Below are 24,341 nucleotides of genomic sequence, written 5' to 3' on the forward strand. Positions count from 1 at the left end.
TCGTCAATTAAAAATAAATATGTATGCAAGTTTTAACGAATTGACACATGGGATCCTAAATGTCTCTATAATTTTATATACATTGCTTGTCTATGCAGGTTCATAACTTAGTAAGATCATATTACCAGACCCATGAGATAATTTGCCTTAATTACCAAACAAAAAAAATATAAAAACAAATAAAAGAAAAAACTTTTAAGGAAAATAAAATGAAAGGAATAAGAAAATTCGAAGAAAGCTTTTAATAAGGAAAAGGAAAAGGCCCACGTGGAGCGAGATTTTGTAAAAAAAAAAGGACATCTATAAATTTGACGGCGTTAAGTCAACGTGCAATTAAAAAACACCGTCAAAGGTAAAACAAGTTAACGGAGATAGATATTACACGGCGTCCCAGAAAAACAAAAAAAGAAAGTTTTTTGCCCCCACTACTAATCTAATCCGGGACTCCTCATCTTCTGCCTCCGTATCGGCGATTCCTCCGGCGACGATGTTAACACATCCTCATCTTCATCGTCATCAATTGGCGAGGACGAAAACATCTCCACCAGAGAAGAAGAAGAATCCGACGAGTGAGGCGAGATAGTCAACGGCGGAGACGATTCAGGAGAAATAGTCAACGACGGAGACGGCGGAGTAATAGTAACGGAATCAGAATCTTCAGGAAGCTTCCGTTTGTTACCGGTGGAAAGTTTAACGTCTTTAGTAGCTAAGTGACTTCTGAGGCGTTTGACGTCGGCGAGCTTCACCGGTTTCAGTAAGAAATCTTGAGCACCTTCCTCAAGGCATCTGTTCCATCATTCATCATGCATATATCCCATTAGTTTCTTAACAAATCACAAAATCTGTTATAAAAAGTATCGACAAGAGTCACTCTCTCACCGATCGATCCTTGTCATTACGTTCTCGGAAGACATGATTACAACCGGAACTTCTCTAAAATTAGACGATTCCTGTTTCAGATCACATCGGGAAAAAAAAAATTATACATTGTTCAGAAAAAGACAAAAAAAAAAATGGGCGGGCCGGGGGAGAGAAGAAAGAGACCTTGATCTTCTTGAGAAGCTCGTAACCAGTCATACCAGGCATACAGTAATCAGTGATGATCAAATCAACCTTCAATCTCTGTTTTCATTTTCGTAAAAAATAAATCACGAATTCGTATTCGTCCTGATCAATCTCTATTAGTTAGAAAACTTACATCGAGTTGAGCAGAAGCTTTGTCATTATCTAACCCTAGAAATTCCAAAGCACGCCATCCACTATCTACCGCCGTTACTGTCATAATTAATAAACCAAACCACCCGAGTTTTAATTTTATATTTTTCCGGCGAGGAGGATTATTATAAAAAACAAAAAAAAAAAAGAAGAAGAAGAAGAAGAAGGGGAACCTTTACAAGAGGTGATACGAAGCAATCTCTCAATGACAATACGATCAACGAGACTGTCATCAACGGCTAAGACATGAACTTCTTCTAAATCCAACGGTGCTGGTGCAGATTCCATTCCTCCAACGCTCATCATATTCATCTCTGCTCTCCTTAAACAAGAAACGCCACCGTCTCTGCCCATAGACGACGAGTTTATACTAAGTAGTAACTGATGATAATAAAACAGAGAGAGAAAGAGATGATGAAGCAGAAGAAGAAGAGCTCACATCTGTTTCTTTTCTTTCCCCATCTTGTGTCTTCCTTTAGACAGTTTTTTATATTTCTGTGTTGTCTTTTTTTTCCCCCTTTCAACAAAAAAAAAAAATCAACCTGTTTTTTTTTAATTTGTTTGTCTTTTTGTTTTCAATTTTTTTTTTTTTTGAAGTTTACAGCGAGGAAAATCCAACAAAATCTTCGGTTTCCTATTTATGTGAAAAGATGTATGTTTTATTAATTAGTTTTCTTTTGTGCCGTGCTTTTAGGGTTGAAAAAAATAAAATGAACTTTTGTTTTTTAATCTTTGAAAACAAAAATAGTATTTATTAAAAAAATGAGATTTCTGAAAATCCGGTGGGGGGGGGCTATTTTACGAATATCATCGAGAGAGAAGGAAAAAAAAATATTCCTAAAAGCGAATAAATAATAGAGAGGAGATATATCCGTACAAAGGAATCGAAATAATTTACAAATAAAGTATATGTATGCAAATAGAAGAAGATGGTGGAGATAATTACTATATATATTTGGTCAAATGAGTGTGAGTGAAAAAAAACTTGAAAAATGGAATCACCATTTCAATTCATAGTAGATGCGGGCCGCTCCGTTTGGTCTTTTTAACTGTTCTATGTGTTGATTGGCCAGTTTCTTCTACTTTATCATTTTGTATTATACAAATGTACTAATTCATATAACCATGTTAAAGTTGACGAGTAAATCAATATACATCTGAGTATCTGACTAGCTTATACTACAAATCTATGTTATCCAAACAATTTAATTCCAAAACTGTAATTTATTTATATCGTTTTCAAATTCGTAAAAAAAAAAAAAAAAGACATTTTAATAATAATAAAGAAATGCATTGACGTCCACATTAAAATTAAGATCCGCGGGACCCATGAAATCTAAAAGAGAGGGTCCACTAATATTTAGTTAAGAACAATTTATAATATTAAGTGGTGGTGGGGTCATTTAGACTTTCCTTTTTTTTTTTTTTTTTCTTCCAAACATAATTTGCTGTTTCACTCTTTTAGACACCACAGCACAGCGTATCAAATCTTCGAGATTGCTTTTGCTTTGTCTTTCTCCACCCAATCTATTTTTTTTTTTACTTAATTAGTTGTATATCATTAAAAAGTGTTTATTAATTTTGTTAAATTGGTCAATTTTCACGAGATTATAATGTTTAGTTAAAAGAAATTTTTTCTCTTTTGTTGATTTCGTTTTTTTCTTTGTCAAACTCGTTTGTTAAAAAATATACATTGTTTCAAACAAAAACTAAAAATTTCACTGCAACATCTAACAAAAGAAGAAAGAAAAATGCTCAATTACGCGTGTTTTAAAAAAAAACTTACAAATGGGTATGCCCATTTTTATAAAACAATTTATGCGACATTTAAGATTTGATTTGTGAATTGATTTTTCAAACGATATGGGCCAACGAATGATGGATCAAATCTTCATGATGTCAACTAGAAATCGAGAGTTGAACAAATAAATCCATAATAGTTGTGATCGACGTGTCGCACATAAAACTCAATGTTATATCTTTCTTTTTTTTTCTATGAACTTTGAACATCAATTAAAAAATAAATAAAGACATTGACATTTTCCTTTTAATAAATTTTATTTTAGTACTCGATTGAGGTTTGGAGCATCTTTTTACTCTAATCATTATTATTGTAAGTATTTTCTCAGTCTTCTTAATTAAAACCTCCTTCATAAGAATATATATTTCTAGCAATAAAGTAACTCATTTGTTGACCTAATTATAGTATTCAAAATCATGTAAAACTACAGTAAAACCTATATAAATTAATAATCACTATAAATTAATAAATTTTGCTGGTCCCAAGTCGGGCCAGTGTAAAAATTAACAATATTCGATAAGATAATAAGATAATAATTTTTTTGAAATCTCAGACCATCCACAATGGTGTGGGACTTTTTTTGGTCCCCCACATTTAATACTAATATTTTGAGGGTTTCTTATTTTTAGTAGGAGCATTGGTGTGTATTTGGGTTTGGTCCCCCAAATAAAATAATATTATTTTGAAAGTTTAAAGATTAATTATTTAAAGAAAGAAAATACAAAAACATACAATTTAGAAATTAATAACATTAAAAATATAACATAAAAACATCAAAACCAAAACAAACATTTTATTCAACTCATAGAAATTTTAAAATCAAACTTCATTATCCGGAAGATGTCCAAAGTTTGTCCAAATATGCTCAATCAAATCATGTTTTAGTTGATCATGAGCTTGTTTATCCCGAAGTCTTGTTTGACGAGTAATCGTACTGCTGATATTTGAACCCACACCGGCGGCACCAACGGTAAATGTTTGATCCACATGTTCTCCGTGTTGAAATTCAGAAATAATGTTTCGGTAACTGTATGTATGTCGTTCGTCTTCGACAATCATATTATGGAGTATTATGCATGATCTTATTACATTTGCCATTTTGTTTTTATCCCATAAACGAGACGGATTTTTAATAACGGCGAATCTAGCTTGCAAGACTCCAAAGGCACGCTCAACATCTTTCCTAACAGCTTCTTGTTTTTTAGAAAAGAGAGATTTTTTCCTACCTTGTGGAAGTCGGATTGATTGAATAAAAGTTGCCCAATTTGGATAAATACCATCAGTGAGATAGTACGCCAAGTTGTACTCCCTTCCGTTGACAACAAAGTTGACTTCCGGAGCTTGACCGGTTATTATGTCATCAAAAACATTAGATCGATCAAGAATATTAAGATCGTTCATAGTACCTGGAGCTCCAAAAAAGGCATGCCATATCCAGAGGTCATACGAAGCTACTGCTTCCAACACAATTGTAGGTTTTCCGGTTGACCGTGAATACATGCCTTTCCAAGCCGTGGGACAATTCTTCCACCCCCAATGCATACAGTCAATGCTACCAATCATCCCGGGAAATCCACGCTGTTCATTCTGAAAGAGTAGTCTTTGTAGATCCTCCTGTGTAGGACGTCTTAAGTATTCATCTCCAAACACTTGGATGATGCCGGCGGTAAATTCGTGCAAACATTCTCGAGCTGTCGAAGCACCAATTCGGACATACTCGTCAACACTGTCAGACGAAGTACCATATGCCAATTGACGAATTGCTGCAGTACATTTTTGTATAGGTGAAAGACCAGCACGTCCGGTTGCATCCTGGCTTTGGCGGAAATATTGGATTTCGGTAGAGAGACGTTGCACAATTCGCATGAACAGTGGCTTGTGCATGCGAAACCGTTGCCGGAATAAATATTCTGGATATGTGGGAGTGTCACTAAAATAATCATTCCAAAGATTATTGTGGCCTTCTTCCCGGTTTCGCTCGATAAAAATCCTTTCTTGTGGCTGGTTTGGTTCGGGGATATTTTGGGAGACATCATAAATATTTTCTAAATAAGCATCAAAATGATCACTATCATCTGCTTGGTAGTGATAGTGATCATCATCTCCATGGTAATGATAATGGTTTGAAGATGATCCCATTTCAAGAGAAAGGAAAAGAAATGAAGAAATGACTTTGTATTAAAGAGAGAAGAAGAGAATGGAAGTTAAAGGAAGAGAGCGAGAGTATTTTGTTGCTTTGATCTTATTTGATGAAATGAGTTGCTACTTTGGTTATGAAGAAAGGAAGATAAAGAAATGACTTGTGTTGTTGGTTTGGTCGTGTTTGGTGTGAGTTATCATATATATAGTGGAGTTCCAGTTTGTAACCCGTGAGAGACCAAAACAAAAGAACATACATGATTACACCAACAACAAGTACCCGTGACAGAGACCAACACGTCCGTAGTCAAAATACATGTAATACCCGTGAGAGACCAAAACAAAACAACATACATGATAAGAAAACAACAAGTACCCGTGTAAATCATTACACCAACATGAACAAAATACATGTGAAAATGATGATTACACCTACAACCAGCAAATCAGTAAATTTTCTTAACTTATTTTCCTTACATATCTCATTAACTACATTCTCCAACCTTACCAGTTTCTGTTCAGTTGCGTTACTCTCATCATTGAACAAGGTTAAGTAATCTACCTTCTCAGCCATCACTTCATATCGTCTATCACTGTCCCTCAACTCCTCCATTACAGCCACATCCCACCACTTGTGAATATGCATCTCACCATCATCGACATTTGGACATGTGAAGAACCTGCAATAAATAAGGAGTTAGTACGTATACGAAACTTACACTTATACTTTATTTAAACTTATACTTCATCACATACCTTCTGTTGTAGCAGTTGGTTAAAAAAGGCTTCGCACCACAATAACATTCCTTCGGGAATCCATGCTCCACCTCCGGTTGAGGTGGGTATTGCCTCGACTCTGCTTCATCCATACGAATCAATGCATCTAGCTCTCTATCCGCAGTGTCCTCTGAGTACTTATCAGCCAGATCAGATGAAGAAGGCTGGGAATAGCTATAGTCGTGGCCCATGTCTTACGTAACCTGAAGATAAACAAGAAGAAGCAGATTAGACTTAGTACAACAATACACAATCTGATTAAGTTAGTTTATACAATAGCCGAGTTACTAGAAATTACAATAGCCGAGTACTAAAATAGACTTATATTAATTTAGATTGAAACAAGAAATACACAACTGAGCAAGAAATACTTAAACAGGAAATACAAATCAAACAACCAGGGAATACAAATCAAATACATAAGCCGAGTACTAAGCAAGAAAAACAAACAACAAACACATTCTATAATATCAGAAATACTGGGACACTATCTTGTTCATGATGATTTCTTCACTCGCACTCAAGGGTTCTTTTTTGGCTAGGAGAGTGTCTAGGATGGCCAGCTTCTGTAGTTTCTCCTTTTCAGCTAATTCCTCTTTCTTGACATCCCACATGCTCTTATACTCAGCAAGAGTCTTCACGTTTGTGGACTGAGCATTGTTCCTCTTCGCCTTGGCAGCCTTGATCCCTTCTGGCCTCTTCTCAGACTCCTCAACACTGCAGCTTGATGACTGCGAACCTTCACCAGCTTGTTTCCTCTTTGTTGCAGGCTGAGCTGGGGTCGTGTTAATAGTGTTAAGGGATAGAAATTTCTGCTCAAACCTTAAACGAAACCAACAATGTTCAAGGTTGAATCTCTTGTTATGGGCAGCGAAGTAGATATCATGTGCATTCTTCATGATATCATTTTCAGAATGACCAGAGCTGTTCTGTCTCTCCGCAGCTGCGAATGCGGCACAGAACTTGTTAGTATGGTCATTTATCTTGTGCCAACGCTGCTTGCAATGTGTCACCAGCATCTGTTCCCCACCGTTTCTAGCGTGAGGAGTGTCACAATAGTATTTTTGAATCCTGCTCCAGAAGCTTCCTCCCTTTTGTTGATTTGCAACGATGGGATCTTTTGAAGTGTTGAGCCATGCGGAGATCAAGACTTCATCATCAGCAGGTGTCCATGTCTTTCTCTCCTTGCGCTCTTTTGGTGTTTCTTGCGAGCTGTGAGGAGAAGGTTGGGAGCTGTGAGGAGAAGGTTGGGAGCTGTGAGGAGAAGGTTGTGAGCTCTGTCCAGAAGGTGGATAACTTTCCCAATGAAAGTTATCATTTAAACCACCTTCTTCTTGACTGTTAAGCAAGTTGAAGTAAGAAGAAGACTGAAAGAAGGGATTATTAGAATCCATAGGAAGAAACGGATAAGGAAGAGAAGGAATGCGAGGAGAAGAGAAGATAAGAGCAGAGAAGAGAAGCGGGTATAGAAGATGATCAATGCGAAGAGAAGAGAAGAGAAAAGCAGAGATTAGAAGCGGGTATAGAAGAGAAGGAATGCGAAGATAAGAGATGCGAGTATAGAAGAGAAGTGAATATCATTTACAAGTGAGAAAGGGAAGATAAATGAAAGAGATTTATGGTTTAAAACCTTACTTGCAATAACTATCAAAACTTAAAGACCAAACAACAAATGTCTAATCACAATTTATGACAAGTACACATTACAACTACCAAATTAAACAAGAAACTATGAACAAACAACACTAAAATTAAATACAACCAACTACACAACAATGCTACCAATTTATTACAAGTAAACATTACAACTACCAAATGAGAAACCTAAAAAAAAACACAACCATACGAATCAATGCGAGACATCATACGAATGACATTGTTAAAAAAATTTATCCAAAAATCATACGAATGACAATGACTATCTTAATCAACCAAAAGTTGTATCAAAATCAATGTCAAAAACATTTTACCAACCATACCAATGACACAACAATCACCAAATTGAAAACCTTGATAAAAAAAAATTTAACCTATCTCAATGTTAAAAAAATAGACCGAGACACAAAGATGATGATCCTTTAACATTTAAGAAAAAAAAACCAAAGTTTAACGATACTCAATGTTTTAAAAAAATTTTGACCAAGACACAAACATGTTTATAAGATCAACAACTACAGCAAAGGACAAACGACACAGACACAACTCGATCTTCACACAGAGACATAACGATCCATCGAACAAATGAAAAAAACAAAAAAAACACCAAAGAAACATAACCTAAATCATTTACCCTAATTCAATATCCCTAAATCAATAACCCTAATTCAATAACCCCAATTAATTAACCCTAATTGAATAACCCTAATTCAATTACCCTAATTCGCAAACCCTAATTATCTAACCCTAATTCGATAATCCCAAATCCCTAACCCTAATTCGATAATCGGCGCCAATCAAGGTTAAATCTCATGTAGTGGGAAGAAGACTAACCTTATTTAGACGGATATCATCGGGAGAGAAGCTCGAACCGCCGGACAAGCTTCGGGTGACAGGGACAGATCGCTTCGGGAGAGAAGATCGAACCGCTGGACGTCTTAGGTATTGAAGATCGGACCGGCTTCGGATGCGACAGAAGATCGGCTTCGTTAATCTGGCAAGATTTTCCGGTGAAAAGAACAGAACGTCGTGGAGGATCGAATCGCCTTCGTGGTCGCCGTCAAGAGGGAGAAGAAAGAACTCGGGATGATTTTGTCTCCCGAATACATTTTTTTTAGACCTAGCTTATTCGAGAACAAATCACACGGCTACACGTGGCGAAGAGGACGGTAAAAAAACGTCCCCAAATAAGAACCGTTTTTCAGATATTGGGCTTTTTTCATTTAAATTTAAATCCAATAAATATTGGGGACGGGCCAAATCCACGCCATTGTGGATGGTCTCAATGTAAAATATGGTCCCAATAATATCATAAATTAATAATCATGTAAATTTATATATATATATATATATATATACTGATATAATAGTGTATGTTTCTTCTAAAACTCATTTCTATAGAACATTTGTAATGTTGTATTTTCAAACTATAATGATATCTCTAAAATATTTTATAACATGTCATACAAATAATTAAATTTTAAAGTTTTAATTTTTAGATATGCATCATTTACAATTTGATAATTAGACAGATTATTAAAATATGAGAATTAATATTATTATTATTCATAAATTTGAATTTATGTATGTCATGTGTATAAGTCAATTTGTTTATAGTATTTGTAATTTATTGTCAATAATGCTTTATAAATATTACAAGTTCAATTCCTAAACCATAAAATTTATAACATCCGAAAGTTTAATCTTATTTTGCTATAATTGTTCCAATTCATAATTAAAAAAAAAATAAACAATTAAAATATATCTATAAATTAATAATTATTAATTTACAGTGTAAATTAATAATTATTAATTTATAGATAAATTAATATCACTATAAATTAATAAAATGTCTTGGTTCCAACATTATTAATTTATAGAGGTTTTACTGTAAATCTTTTATATTTCAACATCTCCAAAATATCCCCTGATTCATACGGATATCAATATTAATATTGATTAGCAATGGATGGATTGGTTTATGACTTTATGTTTCTTTTTTAATACATCTATACTAATATTTTTAATTACAAATTTGAAAAATACTTCAATTTCAAAAGAAATCATGAAATTACTACTACATATCAAATGGTATGACTAGTAGATTAGTTCATATATATATATATATATTACATTATATATATCACAAATTTTCTATCACTAAAAGTTTGGTTAATGTCAACTACCAATCAAAATAAATCGAAAACTTGATTTTGATGACAGAAAGCTACCCAACATATATATTGCTTTATGTTTTTCTAATTTTCAATGTGAGATCCTTAACTTTTGTTTGACAATCACAAGCTCCTATCTAAATACAAATAGCCACAATGCATTGTTGGATCTCTTATGAATGACACTTTAACAAAGAAAAGAACCATTAGTCTTTCTCATTCCTTGGTATTCTTCGCTTCTACGTTGGTTTCGGTTATGCCTCCGATTGATATATTCAGACCTCTTTATCTTTCATATAGTCTCTATATTCCTAATCCTAGCTCAATATCTAGGTGAGCTTTTTTTTTTTCTTTTTTTCTTTTGTTTCCAAATTATGCTATTTTTCTTGTTTAATCAAAATTTTAAACATCAATATTAGATGAAGACATTTTCATCTTTGGCGAAGAAAAAAATAACGTTTGTCATATTTTAAGGAAAATTTGGGCTCTAACACCAATTTTAAGTTACTTCCATTTCTTAGTAGGTACAAAGCTATAATTACAAAATTTTCGAGACACCTAGAATATTATGAGCTATGGCTCATTTATGTAATTAACATATAAATGTTGTATATTTGGGTTATTTCCGTATTTTCGTATTAGGTTAAATATTGTAATCGTATATAAGGCATTGCTTACACAACTTGAAAAAATAAGAAAACATTTTATACCGAATAAGGTTTTTGATATGGTACAGAGCTGAACCTAAAATTTTAGGTTCTTCGATCCTCTATACCTATACTTGTTAAAGCTTAAATCTTCGTTTTATTTTCTCTTTTCCTTGACCTTAGTATACTTGATCATTCTGTCGGTATACATATCTTAAATCATGTCAGAGGAAGACTCTGTTTCTAAAATGAGTTCTTCTCTGACTTCCGGATCCAAGGCACGGGTTGAGTCGGCACGGCGTCGGATCGATTCGTATGATCTCTCTGCTGGAGATAATCCCCGGTCTGTGATTTCACAACCACAACTTCGTGGCCCTAACTATGATGAGTGGGCAATGAACCTTCGACTTGCTTTACGGGCAAGAACGAAATTTGGTTTTGTAGATGGTACTATCCCTCAACCTAATGATGATTCTGATGATCTTGAAGACTAGTGGGCAAATAATGCCATGGTAGTCTCTTGGATCAGACTCACGGTAGCACCGGATTTGAACAGCTCTTTGTCTCATCATGAAATCTCTCATGACCTATGGTCTCAAATACAAAAGCGGTTTTCTGTGAAGAATGGACAGAGAGTACAACGTATTAAAACTGAATTGGCAAATTGTCAGCAAAAAGGATCGGCTGTTGAGGCATATTATGGGAAGCTGACCAAGCTATGGACGAGTCTTGCGGATTTTCAACGTGCCAAGATGGTTGAAGAAATTGCGAAAGAACGGGAAGAAGATAAGCTGCATCAATTTTTGATGGGGCTTGATGAAAGTCTGTTTGGGGCTGTCAAGTCATCTCTTCTTTCCCGTGATCCACTTCCGTCTGTTGATGAGGCATATCAGGTTGTCTCGCAAGATGAGGAATCTAAGCGTGCTAGTCGTTTGTTGGAAGCACGGAATGAAGGAGCTAGTTTCGCTGTTCAAAGTACTCCTCGTATGGCTACGTCATCACAATTGCGTGATCCGTCTGCGTTATGTACGAGCTGTGGACGGAAAGGCCATTTAGCTGATCATTGTTTTCGCAAGATCAGTTATCCATGGTGGTGGGGCGATCGGCCACGTTCTAAACTGCCCAACATTCTGCCAGGTAGTTCTGGCACTTCCACTGTCGATTGTCGGGTGGCAACTGTTCCTCCAAAGCGTGTTGAGACGCCACAAGTCCATCATGTCGCGACTTCGTCACCGGTGTTTATGGGCTCTACATCGATCACGGAGGCGGATCGTGTGGGGTTTAGTGGTTTAAGAGATCAAGAGTGGAAAAAGCTAAAGGATATGCTGAATACAAGGAAAGCTAGTACTAATGATCACCTTTCGGGTAAGTTTTTCATTGAATCTTGGAACATTGACACCGGTGCATCGAATCACATGACGGGTAGTCTTGATTTTCTCTTGGATGTTTGTGATATGGCACCTATGTTCATAAAATTGTCGGATGGTCGGTTCACTATTTCGACTAAGCAAGGGACAGTTTCTCTTAGGTCTCATCTTCGGTTACTTAATGTGGTTTTTTGTTGATTGCTTGCAATGCCATCTTATATCGGTTTCTCAGTTAACTAGAGATAGGAGTTGTATCTTTCAGATATCTGATAAGATTTGTGTTGTTCAGGACCGCATCACACAGACGGTGATTGGAGCGGGTGAACAAGACAATGGTCTGTATTTTTACCGAGGGATGGCTTCTACAGCGGTGACACGAGCTTTGGATCAACAACCTAAGGATGTATGGCACCGTTGTTTGGGACACCCCTCGTCCACGACCATGGAGCTGATGCAGTTTTCTGATTCTAGTAGTAGTAGTAATGTTTTTGATTCCAAAACATGTGACGTTTGTATTCGTTCCAAGCAAACACGAGACTCTTTTCCTTTGAGCAATAATAAAACTTCTGCGGTTTTTGATCTGGTTCATTGTGATTTATGGGGTCCGTATCGGACAACGACAATATGTGACTCTCGATTTTTTTCACCATTGTTGATGATTATTCTCGTGTTGTGTGGCTTTATTTGTTGCCAAACAAGTCTCATACTACTTCTACTTTGCGTGACTACATTTCTATGGTTGAACGGCAGTTCGCCAAGCAAGTAAAAACTATTAGAAGGGATAATGGATCCGAGTTTCTGAGTCTTGGTGGTTTTTTCCGCGAGAGAGGCATAATTCACGAGACTTCATGTGTTGGTACACCGCAACAGAACGGGAGAGTCAAACGGAAGCGTCGACACATCCTTAATGTTGCATGGGCTTTGCGGTTTCAAGCTCACCTTCCGGTGGAGTTTTGGAGCTATTGTGTTCTTACGGCATGTTATTTAATTAATAGAAAACCTACGGTGGTTTTACAAGGTAAGACTCCTTTCGAGATGCTCTACAACAGACCACCGCCTATGAATCATTTACAAGTGTTTGGTTGCTTATGCTATGCTCATAATGAACGTCATGGCGGCGATAAGTTTGCTTCTCAGAGCAATCGTTCTGTTTTTCTTGGTTACCCTTACGGGAAGAAGGGATGGAAGATATATGATCTTGAGAGTGGTGCGATTTCTACATCTCGTGATGTTGTGTTTCTTGAGAATGAATATCCTTTTGCTGAGGTTCCTTTGGAGTCTCATATCCCCTTGACTACATTGACTCCTCGTCCTTATATACCGGACGACGAGGATGATGTTTTTGTGTCGGCTTTGGTTCCGACTCTGCCTACTGCGTTGGCTGATAGTCCTCGTGTTGAGGTCTCGGGGATCACAACTGATACTACTATATCGGATGTCTCTTCTCCGGCATCTCCTCCTGTGAGTCCTACGCCGTCTTCACCGGAGAGTGAGGTTTCTCTTTCTCTGACATCCCCTATATCTCCCAATGTCTCTGCTGAGACTTATGAGTGTATTTTCTCTTCTGTTGATGATGATGATGATGTTGTTCCTATGGGAAAAGGATGTCGTCCAAAGTTTAAATCTAAACGTCTTGATGGTTATGTGACTAACATGACTCATTTGGAGCATGATGATGTTTTATTTGAATCTAGTTGGTATCCGATTGACTCTTATGTTGATTGTTCTCAGTTCTTGGTCCATCATCGTGCGTTTCTCGCTGCAATAACTGCTGGTGTTATTCCTCGCACATATGCTGAGGCTTTTGAAGATGAAAATTGGCGTGAAGCAGTTCGTGTCGAAATCATTGCTCTTGAAGACCAAGGTACATGGACGGCTGAAACTTTGCCTCCAGGGAAGAAAGCTCTTGGTTGCAAATGGGTGTTTACATTGAAATGCAGATCTGATAGAACGCTTGTGCGTTACAAGGCTCGACTTGTTGTTCTCAGTAATAATCAGACTGAGGGTCTGGATTATAAGGAGACTTTTGCACTTGTTTGTAAGATGATGACGGTGCGGTCATTTTTGGAGGTTGCGGTTTCTCGAGATTGGGAAATGGATTAAATGGATGTCTATAATGCTTTTCTTCATGGTGATTTGGAAAAAGAAGTGTTCATTCGTCCTCCTCCGGGTTTCCGTACTGCTGATAAAACTCAAGTCTGCCGTTTACACAAGTCTCTTTACGGTCTAAACCAGGCGCCTCGTTGCTGGTTTTCAAAGCTTTCTACTGCTCTTAAGGACTATGGTTTCACTCAGAGTTTAAAGGACTACTCTTTGTTCACATTTGCTGCTGACGATCGTCACATTCATGTCCTTGTCTATGTTGATGATCTTATTGTTACCGGGAGCTCCTCTATGGTCATCACTGATTTTAAAGAATACTTAAGTTCTTGTTTTCATATGAAGGATTTTGGTATCTCTAAGTATTTTTTGGGTATTGAAGTTGCTCGAAATTCGACAGGTATGTATCTCTCTCAACGCAAGTACAAGCTTGATATTATTTCCGACACGGGTTTACTTGGCGCTAAACCGGTGTCTCATCCGATAGAACAAAATCATCATTTGGCTACAGTAGATGGTGAGTTGTTACCTGATCCTTTTCACTATCGACGTTTAGTTGGCCGTCTCATTTATCTGGCTGTTACTCAACCGGAATCTCTCCTATGCCATCCATATTTTGTCTCAGTTCATGAATGCTCTGAAGGTGGAACATTGGCAGGCAGCTTGTCGTGTTGTTTGTTACCTCAAGGGCAATCCGGGTCAGGGTATTTTACTCCGAGCTGGTACTGATCTTCGTCTCTCGGCTTGGTGTGATGCTGATTATAATAGTTGTCCGTTGCAACGACGATCCCTAACTACCTGGTTTATTCAATTGGGAGGATCTCCGTTTTCTTGGAAGACACGGAAACAGGATATCGTCTCTCGTTCTTCGGCTGAAGCAGAGTACCGTGCCATGTCGGAGACTGTGTGTGAGATTTTGTGGTTGCGGGAGGTTCTTTTCTCCATGGGTGTTGATTGTTCTGCTCTGGTGCCACTTCATTGCGATAATGAGGCTACTATTCACCTGAGTAAAAATCCTGTTTTTCATGAAAGAACGAAACATATTGAGTCGGATTGTCATTTTATTCGAGATGAGATTGTTAAAGGTGTTATTGCTCCTCAGCATGTTTCGACTAAGGTTCAGTTGGCTGATATTCTTACGAAGGCTCTTGGTCGCAAGGAGTTTGATGAGTTTTTCCTCAAGTTGGGTATTCGTGATCTTCATACTCCAGCTTGCGGGGGGGGGGGGGGGGGGGGGGGGGGGAGGGGGGGGGGGGTATTATGAGCCAGGGCTCATTTGTGTAATTAACATATAAATGTTGTATATTTGGGTTATTTCCGTACTTTCGTATTGGGTTAAATATTGTAATCGTATATAAGGCATTGCCTACACAACTTGAGAAATAAGAAAATCTTTTATACTGAATAAGGTTTTTGACATAGAAGAGCACAAGACAGTTTAGATAGAGATCAGAAACACTTTCCAAACAATATTAATAATGAGAAAAATATCATTAAAATCACGAACTTTCAAATTGTGGTCATTATAATCACCAACTTTATGTAAGGCCATTATAAACATGAACTTCCGTTGACTTAGCGTTTAAAACACCAGATTTTGTTGACCACGATGGAAAGAACATGTCATTAAATTCCTAAACGGAGGAACTAGCTGGCGTTAAGAGGTCGTTAATCTTCTCCTGTTAGTGTCAAAACGACACCGTTTTAAATCGATCAAACAAAAGGATCCGGTATTTTATCGTCTTCCCATATATTATCACCACTGTCAGAATCAGAACCAGCTTCCTCTGTTCTAACCATCTCAGGGAAATCATCTTCAATGTTTAAGTTAGCTTCTTCAATGTTTAAGTTAACTTCTTCAAGAGCAGCTTCTTCGACATTAGCTTCTTCAACTCCACCACCTACTGCATCATCAACATCATTGCAATCTTCATCTCCATAAACCGCGCAGTCATCGTCATTGTCATGCTCCACTGGAGGCTCCACTTCGTCATCTTCATCACTTCTTTTTTTTTCCGTTTTCGACGCTGACGTGAAGCTCCACCTCTATCTCTCTTTCCTTTATCTCCAACAACAGATTCAGATACGCATACAACCGGTTCATCTCTGGCATTAGAAACTGCAACGTCTTGCGGTGGAGCTCAAACTCCATCATCAACTCGAGGAGCTTCCTCTAAAGGGTTTCGATCAAACACAATTAAACTTAGTGATTCATCTTCTGGTGGAGCTCCAATAAACGATATCACACCTTTATTTCTCACTTTCGGCATTTGGGACTGAGAAATCGATTGGGGAAAATCGAAAATTAGGGTTAGGAGAAATGTTTAATTGTGGTTTTTTTCCCAATTTTGTTATGTTTGATCGATTTAAAACGGTGTCGTTTTGACACTAACGGGGAAGGATTAACGACTTTTCAACGTCGGCTAATTGCTCCGTTTAGGAAACGACATTCATCGTGGTTAACAAAATTTGGTGTTTTAAACGGTAAGTCAACAGAAGTTCATGTTTATAATGGCTTTACATAAAGTTGGTGATTAAAATGGCCACAATTTGAAAATTCGTGATTTTAATGACATTTTCCCCTAATGTAGAAATTTCCTTAAAATTTATGGGCCTTAAAACACCAATTAGGCTTCTTTATTTTATTTCTCACTAATTGTATGATTTGTATCAGCCCATGGAGGCGAACATTCTTCAGTCATATATAAAGATAAAAATATGATAAAGAATCTAAATATAACCTGAAAACTGAAAAGGTTGGGGTTGGCAATCGAAGTAGCTAGTAAAGCTTTTAGCGAAGGCCCAGACCCAGTGGTGTCTGTGTCTGATCCATATTACAGGTATTCATTAGGGTCGGACAATTAAACCAAACCAAAGCCGTATCAATTTCAATCGCAATATCGAATTATCGATCGATTTCACTTGTCACTTTTGAAATAATAATCCCAGCCAACTTTTTAAGTAAAACTAATACCTTGAAGTTCAGAAATCCTGACTTCTCCGTTTAGATCTATAATGATTGTTTATTTTCTCATTTATTGATACATTAGCTATATAAAACAGTATAGTTTTAAAATCCTGATCTTGACATTCTTGGTGGTGTTACGTTCTTTTCTTTTTCAATAAATATATCAAATAAGTATGATATAATTAAGGTTCAAGTGCTCTTGGAGTCGTCTAGAAGAGAAGCAAGAGGATTTGATTAATCGGAGAGGCAAACTCCGGGGGACCACCTTTTGATATTCTTAATTATCTTCGACCTAATTATAAATGTTAACTAATTCAACTTAATTTATTGATTTATTTCTTACACTAAACATGCATGTGCTAGTTCTCGTTTTTATTTTCTTTCCAAACTTAAAACAGGGAATTATAATTATTTAGTTTATCTGCAAACTAACAAGTTTGCGTGTGCCAAATGAACATATTAAATAGTAGTAGATAAATAACTCAAAATACTACTAATACGTAAGATTTTATCAAATTTAGTACACCTTTTTACGTTAAGCGTTTCTCAACTCTTTATTATTTTTGTAAAAAAGTTCTGTCTTTGTTCTTGAACTCGAAGTCTCGAATGCATGCTAAGCATAGAATGTTGTATACACCGTCAAGTGTCAACAATTACATTGTTATCGAGATAGGAAATATTTTAATTTCTGTTATATAGAATTGGTTAGTATATCGTCTTTAGATGTTTCGATGTATTAATTAGTTGTGATACTCGTACAACCCTTATAAGTTTCCTTAATTATAAAGAGACAATTACTACCCAATGGGATACAACTACATCTAATCTTTTAACACACAAAAAAAAAAAAAGGTCAAGACTAGAGTTAAACCTTAAACATGGTCGAATAGAACAGGTTTTACGGGTACACTAGACTAACTAATTTTTCAGAATGGGTTTTGAATTGTAATGTTAAGTTGTTTGATGGATACCAATATATAATATAACAAGAGAAGGTGAGGTGGACATAATTCAATAACTAATATATATATATATATATATATATTAATATATAAGTTTACTATATCAAATAATATAGAAACCAACCCACCCACCCAGTAGCCACCACAAAGAAACTTTTGAAAAAAAACCATAATGAGCTAAATTATTCCACATGCTATTGGATAAATATAAGATTATTGTTGACAGCATACTTATTTGGAATTATTCTTTCCCTCGGTTGCTATAATATACTTTAAAAACAAAGGACCTGAGAGAGAGGAAAGAGCGTTTGATTGCATGAGACACCAATTTGGTGCCAAGAAAGTCCACCAATCAGAGATCTTAGGTTGTATGAAGTAATACAATTATAACACCTAATGAGGGATTAATTAATATTATTTTAATTAATTGTCTTGATCTATCTTTTAAGTTACAGAGCAGTGGGGTCTTAATGGAACAACTGTCCAAACCAAATGCCATTTCATTATACTTATTTTTATTAAAATAAGATTATCTCATGACTTGATTCACCTGAAAATAGAATAATCTATACCTTTTTTTAATACCAAATTTCTTTCTGTATAAAATATTGTCTTCTCATGCTTTATGAAGATTTGCCCAAGATCTTGTTTTGAAGATTAGACTTATGAATATAGTTTTTACTTGTTAAATAGTATAGATGCTTGCATCATTGCCCACTTCTTGTATTCCTTCATTTGGCAACTAACCATTCTCCCTATTTTAATTTCATTATTTAATATGCATTCATTAAACATGGTCAAGATAGGCTTTTTCTTTCTTTTCTCACAGTACGTAATTAGACAAATAAGATTTGGTTTAGGTGGAAAACATTGAGATAAATTACAAAAAAGCTTCAATTCATGCTCCATCATCAGATCTCTTTGCGAGCAACTTTAATTGATGGGAAAACTGTAAAACATCAATGAATAGTAGTATCACAAGAGAATACATCACTATAATAAGAATATCCAGTAAATTTATAGACTATTTTTGTTTCTTTTTTCCTTTTTAGTGAATACCGAACCGACGACGATTCGTTTATATTTTGTTGCATTGCTCTTGAGTGAACATTTCGTTTATTCGCTTTAAAATTATGATGGACATGCGTCATTCAAATAGAGTGAATTTTTAATATTATTTTAGGGATCAGAGTATTATTCTTCAGCTTCCATGTTGATTATAATAGTTTTTTGGGGCTAAATTGGTTAGCTTTATTTTATTTCCTATCTTTCTTTGACTTTTGATAGTATATATCAATAATAAGATATTAACATCTTAATCTTCTCTTGTAGCTTAGAATATAACTTTTGTATTATTTGTCACAAGTGGTGTGATCGCTGCATGCCTTTTCATATATACTTTTTAAATGTATCGTATCTCAACTTAATCTAACTATTTTATTCACGCACTAAACAGAAAGTATTTTCCCACAATATTTAAAAGTAAAGGTTATCACAATTAAGCAAATGTATATATAATGCATAAGACAAAGATAAAAACAAGTTGACAAGTTAAGTCTTCATATATATTTTTAGTATTAAGAATTTTCTATCCCAGTCTTTGTTATATAACGTTCCTATATATATATGTATGCGCGTGGTATCCACATATGTATAAACCTCTTCCGTGTTAGTGTAATACTTATTGTACTTGTACCTATCAAGGTTTATTTTCCAAGATCATTTCTTGTCACACCTTAGATTCAAACAAAGAATTTTATTATAAACCCTAAAATATTATAACTCGATGCTGTTCGTGACTAATATAAAAAGCCCTTCTCAACAATATAAAACTCCTTAGACATACAATATATATTATATTACAGATGCAATGCATCATTAAATACAAATTATTAAACTAAACGTCCTTCGCCTCTCTTTATTTGCTATATAAAGAAGATCATTTACACATCTCCTTAAGCTAATTAAACCCCATCGACAAACACATATACACATAGATACACAGATATATGTCTATATCTCCGACAATGTCTCGAACAGGCGAAAGTTCTTCGGGCTCGTCCTCCGACAAGACGATAAAGCTATTCGGCTTCGAACTCATCAGTGGCAACCGTTCGCTGGAAATCACGACGGCGGAAAGCGTGAGCTCGTCCACAAACACGACGACGACGTCGTTGACAGTGATGAAAAGACTCGAATGCCAATACTGTGGCAAAGAGTTCGCAAATTCTCAAGCTTTGGGAGGTCACCAAAACGCTCACAAGAAGGAGAGGTTGAAGAAGAAGAGGCTTCAGCTCCAAGCTCGACGAGCCAGCATCGGATATTACCTCACCAGCCACCAACAACCAATAATGACGGCGTTTCAGGGAACATACCAAACGCCGTCGTATTGTGCGTTCTCCTCCATGCATGTGAATAATAATAATCAGATGGGCGTGTATAACGAGGACTGGTCGCCGATGTCATCGCAGATTAGCTTCGGTAGTAAGAACACATGTCAAGATCTTAATGAACAAAGCGGTGAGATGGGTAAGATGTACGGTGTACGACCGAACATGATTCAGTTCCAGAGAGATCTGACTTCTCGTTCTGGTTCAAAGAGAAGCATTAAGTCGCTGGATCTTCATCTATAGGTCTCACCGGAGATACGGCATAACAAAGATATATATATATATATATATATATATATATATATATATATATATATATATATGATTAAGATTATATACTAGTGGTTTATTTTGGGAAAAAAGAAGGAAAAAAAAACACGAAACATAGTGTTCGTGATGCAATTTGAGTTTTATTTATTAGCTAGGTTAATGTATGTTCTTTAAAAATTCATAATCCAAGTGATGTTGTAGAAATATTCAAAAAGAAAAGAAAATATTAAAAAAAAACTCAAATAGATTAGTTATCACTACAACAAATATTTACATTGTTAGCACGAGAGAAACGCTATAATATGTAATTCATAGCTCTTTTACAAACGCTATGTTAGGCCACTGTTATTGTAGGTACCTCACATATGATAGCGCAGAATTCGTATGCTATGATATATTATTATACCATAGCAGTACAGAAATGCTATATTATCCCGCTTTTCAAATTTTTAAAGATAATGTTATAAGTCATTATACACGCTATGTTAGGTGATTCTACCATAACACGTTAGTTAAACGGTTTAATTCAGTTTTCGTAAGCAATATCTTTATGCTATAATATATTCTGTTATAGCAGGATTTTAGATGCGATTATAAGTGTTTTGAGAACACTGTTTTCATGTTATTTTGAAATTGATCCGGAACCTGTATTAATATTAAATCCCTAATTCACCATTTCACAATCAAACATAATACATAGTACATAACACAAAGTTTAAAATCCATAAGGAACAAGACAAGTCTGAAGATAAAAAGCAAATCCATAAGATAGATTGTAAGTCTAAAGTAGGAGTCAGTAAACCTCATGGTTAATTTAAGACATGATGATCACTTTGTCCTCTGGCTATGCAATGACTGTGCCAAGGGCATCTTCCATCATCTCGATTTCTTCTGATGGCTTCCAAACTGCTGCACCGCTTACCTTGACAATATCTACCCACACTTTAACTGCATTAGAACCCAAACGAAAGTGAACCTTTTGGTTTGGATCGTTTGTTGCCCATCGTCCTTCAGCAACAACCAGCTTCTTTCCGGTAATATCCATCAGTCTGCACTTCTTGACTTCATTGATACGCTGCAATGCCAAATAATATAAGCCAACCAACAATCATGACTTGACAAAAACAACTTCATAACATATCGAAAACATTTACCTGAGATTCCGGTGAATGCGATAGAGTTTTCTTAGTTGGAGAGCCTGGACCTGTTGCATCCTCAATAGGACATGTTGCTGCAATGGTGCAACAGCTATCACAGCTTATCCGTACAATGGTGCAATAAGAATGATAATAGATGGGGTAAATGAAAAAAACCTTCACCATTCTGCTGTGTATTGCTTTGGTATAAACTCGGGCTTCTTTTTTTCATCAGTGGTGGCAACACCAAGAGCTTCCTTCCCAATCATGTTGCCATTAACATACCACCGGGGCATTATCATAGGCTCGATAACATCACTTGTTCTACAACATACTTACAAGAAATAGAATTCAAAGATATAAGAGAGAAACATAGAATTCAAAGATGTAAGAGAGAAACATAGAATTCAAAGATATAAGAGAGAAAAAATAGTTAAGTTCTACAAGATACTCACTAAAAGCGGCAGAAACATAGAACAACCTCGCCCAAGCCTCCCTACAAAGGGTAAGCAAAAGAAGTAAGAAGACCAGACTGCTTCTTCAAGCTTATAGAGAAGCTCTAGCAGAGGCGTGCTCCACAAATCTCTGGGATATGTTGTAACAAAATAAACATAAGAGTTTTACGTATCTTCTTACAGCTCTTCCCTTTAAACGGGACAACTACTTCTTCAAGCTTATGTTCTCCAGAATCCATCATCATCCCAAATCCAAGCTCTCAAATACGCAGAATTACAGCAGCAAAACGCTGGAACATGAAACACTTATAGTGAGACCAAATCTGAGGATATAAACCAAATTAGTATAACTTGTAATAGCCAATAAGATTTACAATCAACAGATAACCATATCATTACATATGCAGAACTTCAATTCAGGTTTACTAAACTAAAGTATTACGGAAAAAAGAAAAAAAGCAAACCTTGGGATTTATATATGTTACTTAACATCACTACAAGAGTATATATATAACGTAACATCACTACAAGAGAAAACACAATAGAAAGAAGTCATGATGCATTATGATTTACGAGGGATATGACAAGAGATGTTTTATAAATTTTTTTTTAAAAACTAACCTTCTTCTTAGACCCTTTCTTCACAAAAACCATCCAGCATCGGTGATTCATAGACATAGCTTGAAAACCAAATACTTAAATCAGGAGGTTCTAAGAATCAAACAGATTGAACCAAATTAAGTTTGAAACAAATATGCATCAATAGCTGCAGACCTAAAGGTTTAATAAGAGTATAAGGGAAATAATACTTACCTGAAAGGAGTGAATCATAAAGGGGTTTACTTGTCTCTTCTTTGCTCTTTACATCATGAAAAGGATCTCTAATAAGGAAAAAACAAGTATCAGTATGAATAATAGATGGCACCTGCGACTAAGACAAGCCTTGAACATGAAACTGAACATCAAGAACCAGTAGGAGAACAAACAACTAACAACCCACAAATAGATGCTTTATGGTACCTTCACTATTGCCCATCGCTCAATGGAAAAACCTAAAATGGGGTTAAACGTTTAGAGAAAACAACAACAGCCACAATAATATACTAACTAAACCGTTCAAAATACTAACCTGTCTATTGAGTACAAGAAAAAAGAAGCTTCTCTATGCGACAACAACAAATATAAAGGATCACAAAAGAAGAAACCCAACAAAGTTCAGCACTTTCCCCAAAATACCAAAGCAGTAACACTAGTGATAAATCAATTAACATTCAACACAAATGAACCTAAAGAGAATCACAAAAAACGCATAAACTTTGCAACATAAATGAGAATGTGTTGAGTTGTTTCAACCCAAATGAACCTAAAGAATTACAGAACTCACTCATTTTCCTGTTGTTGAGAACCGAGATAGGCTCAACTGTGGAAGAATCTTGGTTAATATCCCAGAGACGGAGGAAATCGCCGGAAGAAGTGAGTAGATCTCCGGATGAAGGACGACGGAGAGAAGAGGACTGAACATTAGCTTTGTAGGAGGATAAAGACGCTGGAACGAGAGATTCGGGAGAGGCTTCACGGTTATGGAATCAGATCGAAAGAGAGGATGTCGAGTTACGGCGGTTTCCGATCGAGATAACAGATCTGTAGTTGAGTTATCTATGGCGAATTGTGTGATCTGAATTCGATTCAATGATGGTGTCTTCTTTGCGAATATAGTGAGAGAAAGTTTCACTATCAGTATTCGTCGGAATTTTTTTTTTTTATTAACAGACGGAGAAAAACTCGATGGAGACGAGAGGCTATGGAGGAGAAGAGTCGTGGAAGGTTTTCTTTCTTTTATTTATTTTCTTTCTCCGTTCAAAGTTTTTTTTTTCCTTGGCACTCAAAACTATTTTTGATGTAAAATCTGAAAATTTTCCCTATATTTTGGCGGAACAAGTGATTTTGTCTTCCCGCTTACTGATTTTTTGTCATAACATTGTTTTAATGCTATTATAAGTAATCAAAATAAAATATTTATCTTCTATAGCAGTTCAGGAAAATAAGCTATCTTCTACTGCTATCAATGTAGCTTTTTCTTGTAGTGTATCCAGAAAATTCTCGATCCTACCATCGTCTCCCGAAAACAAAAACAAATTACTATAGCGTGGAACAACTATTGATATATTATGGAATGATAACAATACGCCATAGTGATCAAACAAAATCATTTTCTCTTTTTTTAAAAATTTTTTTGTGAATTTCCATTGAAGAAAATATATTGTACAGTAAAACCTCTATAAAT

General features: G+C 35.8%; 4 protein-coding genes across 5 annotated transcripts; 2 read left to right on the forward strand and 2 right to left on the reverse strand.

Annotated features, from left to right (window-relative positions):
• Positions 1-278: 278 nt before the first annotated feature.
• Positions 279-2,128, reverse strand: LOC104739659 (two-component response regulator ARR4). The gene is made up of 6 exons (XM_010460091.3): positions 1,655-2,128; positions 1,389-1,561; positions 1,199-1,275; positions 1,045-1,122; positions 880-950; positions 279-786 (listed from the first exon to the last, which is right to left on the reverse strand). Exons 1-6 carry the CDS (start codon positions 1,675-1,677, stop codon positions 429-431), a joined length of 780 nt encoding a protein of 259 aa, XP_010458393.1. The 5' UTR covers positions 1,678-2,128; the 3' UTR covers positions 279-428.
• Positions 2,129-5,393: 3,265 nt separating this feature from the next.
• On the reverse strand, positions 5,394-8,758 carry LOC104716923 (uncharacterized). Of its 2 annotated transcripts, XM_087484762.1 has the most exons (3): positions 8,423-8,671; positions 5,912-6,135; positions 5,394-5,835 (listed from the first exon to the last, which is right to left on the reverse strand). In XM_087484762.1, exons 2-3 carry the CDS (start codon positions 6,121-6,123, stop codon positions 5,544-5,546), a joined length of 504 nt encoding a protein of 167 aa, XP_087340888.1. In that variant the 5' UTR covers positions 6,124-6,135; positions 8,423-8,671; the 3' UTR covers positions 5,394-5,543. The 2 variants fall into 2 exon arrangements, 1 of the variants encoding a protein (XP_087340888.1); XR_015580169.1 differs by lacking the exons at positions 5,394-5,835; positions 5,912-6,135 and adding an exon at positions 6,241-6,707 and having other exon boundaries at positions 8,423-8,758.
• A 2,160-nt stretch (positions 8,759-10,918) lies between these two features.
• On the forward strand, positions 10,919-12,100 carry LOC104743215 (uncharacterized). Its single transcript, XM_087484685.1, has 2 exons — positions 10,919-11,774; positions 12,066-12,100. The coding sequence occupies exons 1-2, from the start codon at positions 10,919-10,921 to the stop codon at positions 12,098-12,100; spliced, it is 891 nt and encodes a 296-aa protein (XP_087340811.1).
• A 7,585-nt stretch (positions 12,101-19,685) lies between these two features.
• On the forward strand, positions 19,686-20,462 carry LOC104739660 (zinc finger protein 5). Its single transcript, XM_010460093.3, is given in 2 exon segments — positions 19,686-20,436; positions 20,439-20,462. Coding segments are annotated over 2 exon segments (645 nt in total). The 5' UTR covers positions 19,686-19,815.
• The last annotated feature ends 3,879 nt before the right edge of the window (positions 20,463-24,341 follow it).

Source organism: Camelina sativa, chromosome 14, assembly GCF_030686135.1.
Source record: "Camelina sativa cultivar CO46 ecotype springtype chromosome 14, ASM3068613v1".
Taxonomy (NCBI): Eukaryota; Viridiplantae; Streptophyta; class Magnoliopsida; order Brassicales; family Brassicaceae; genus Camelina; species Camelina sativa.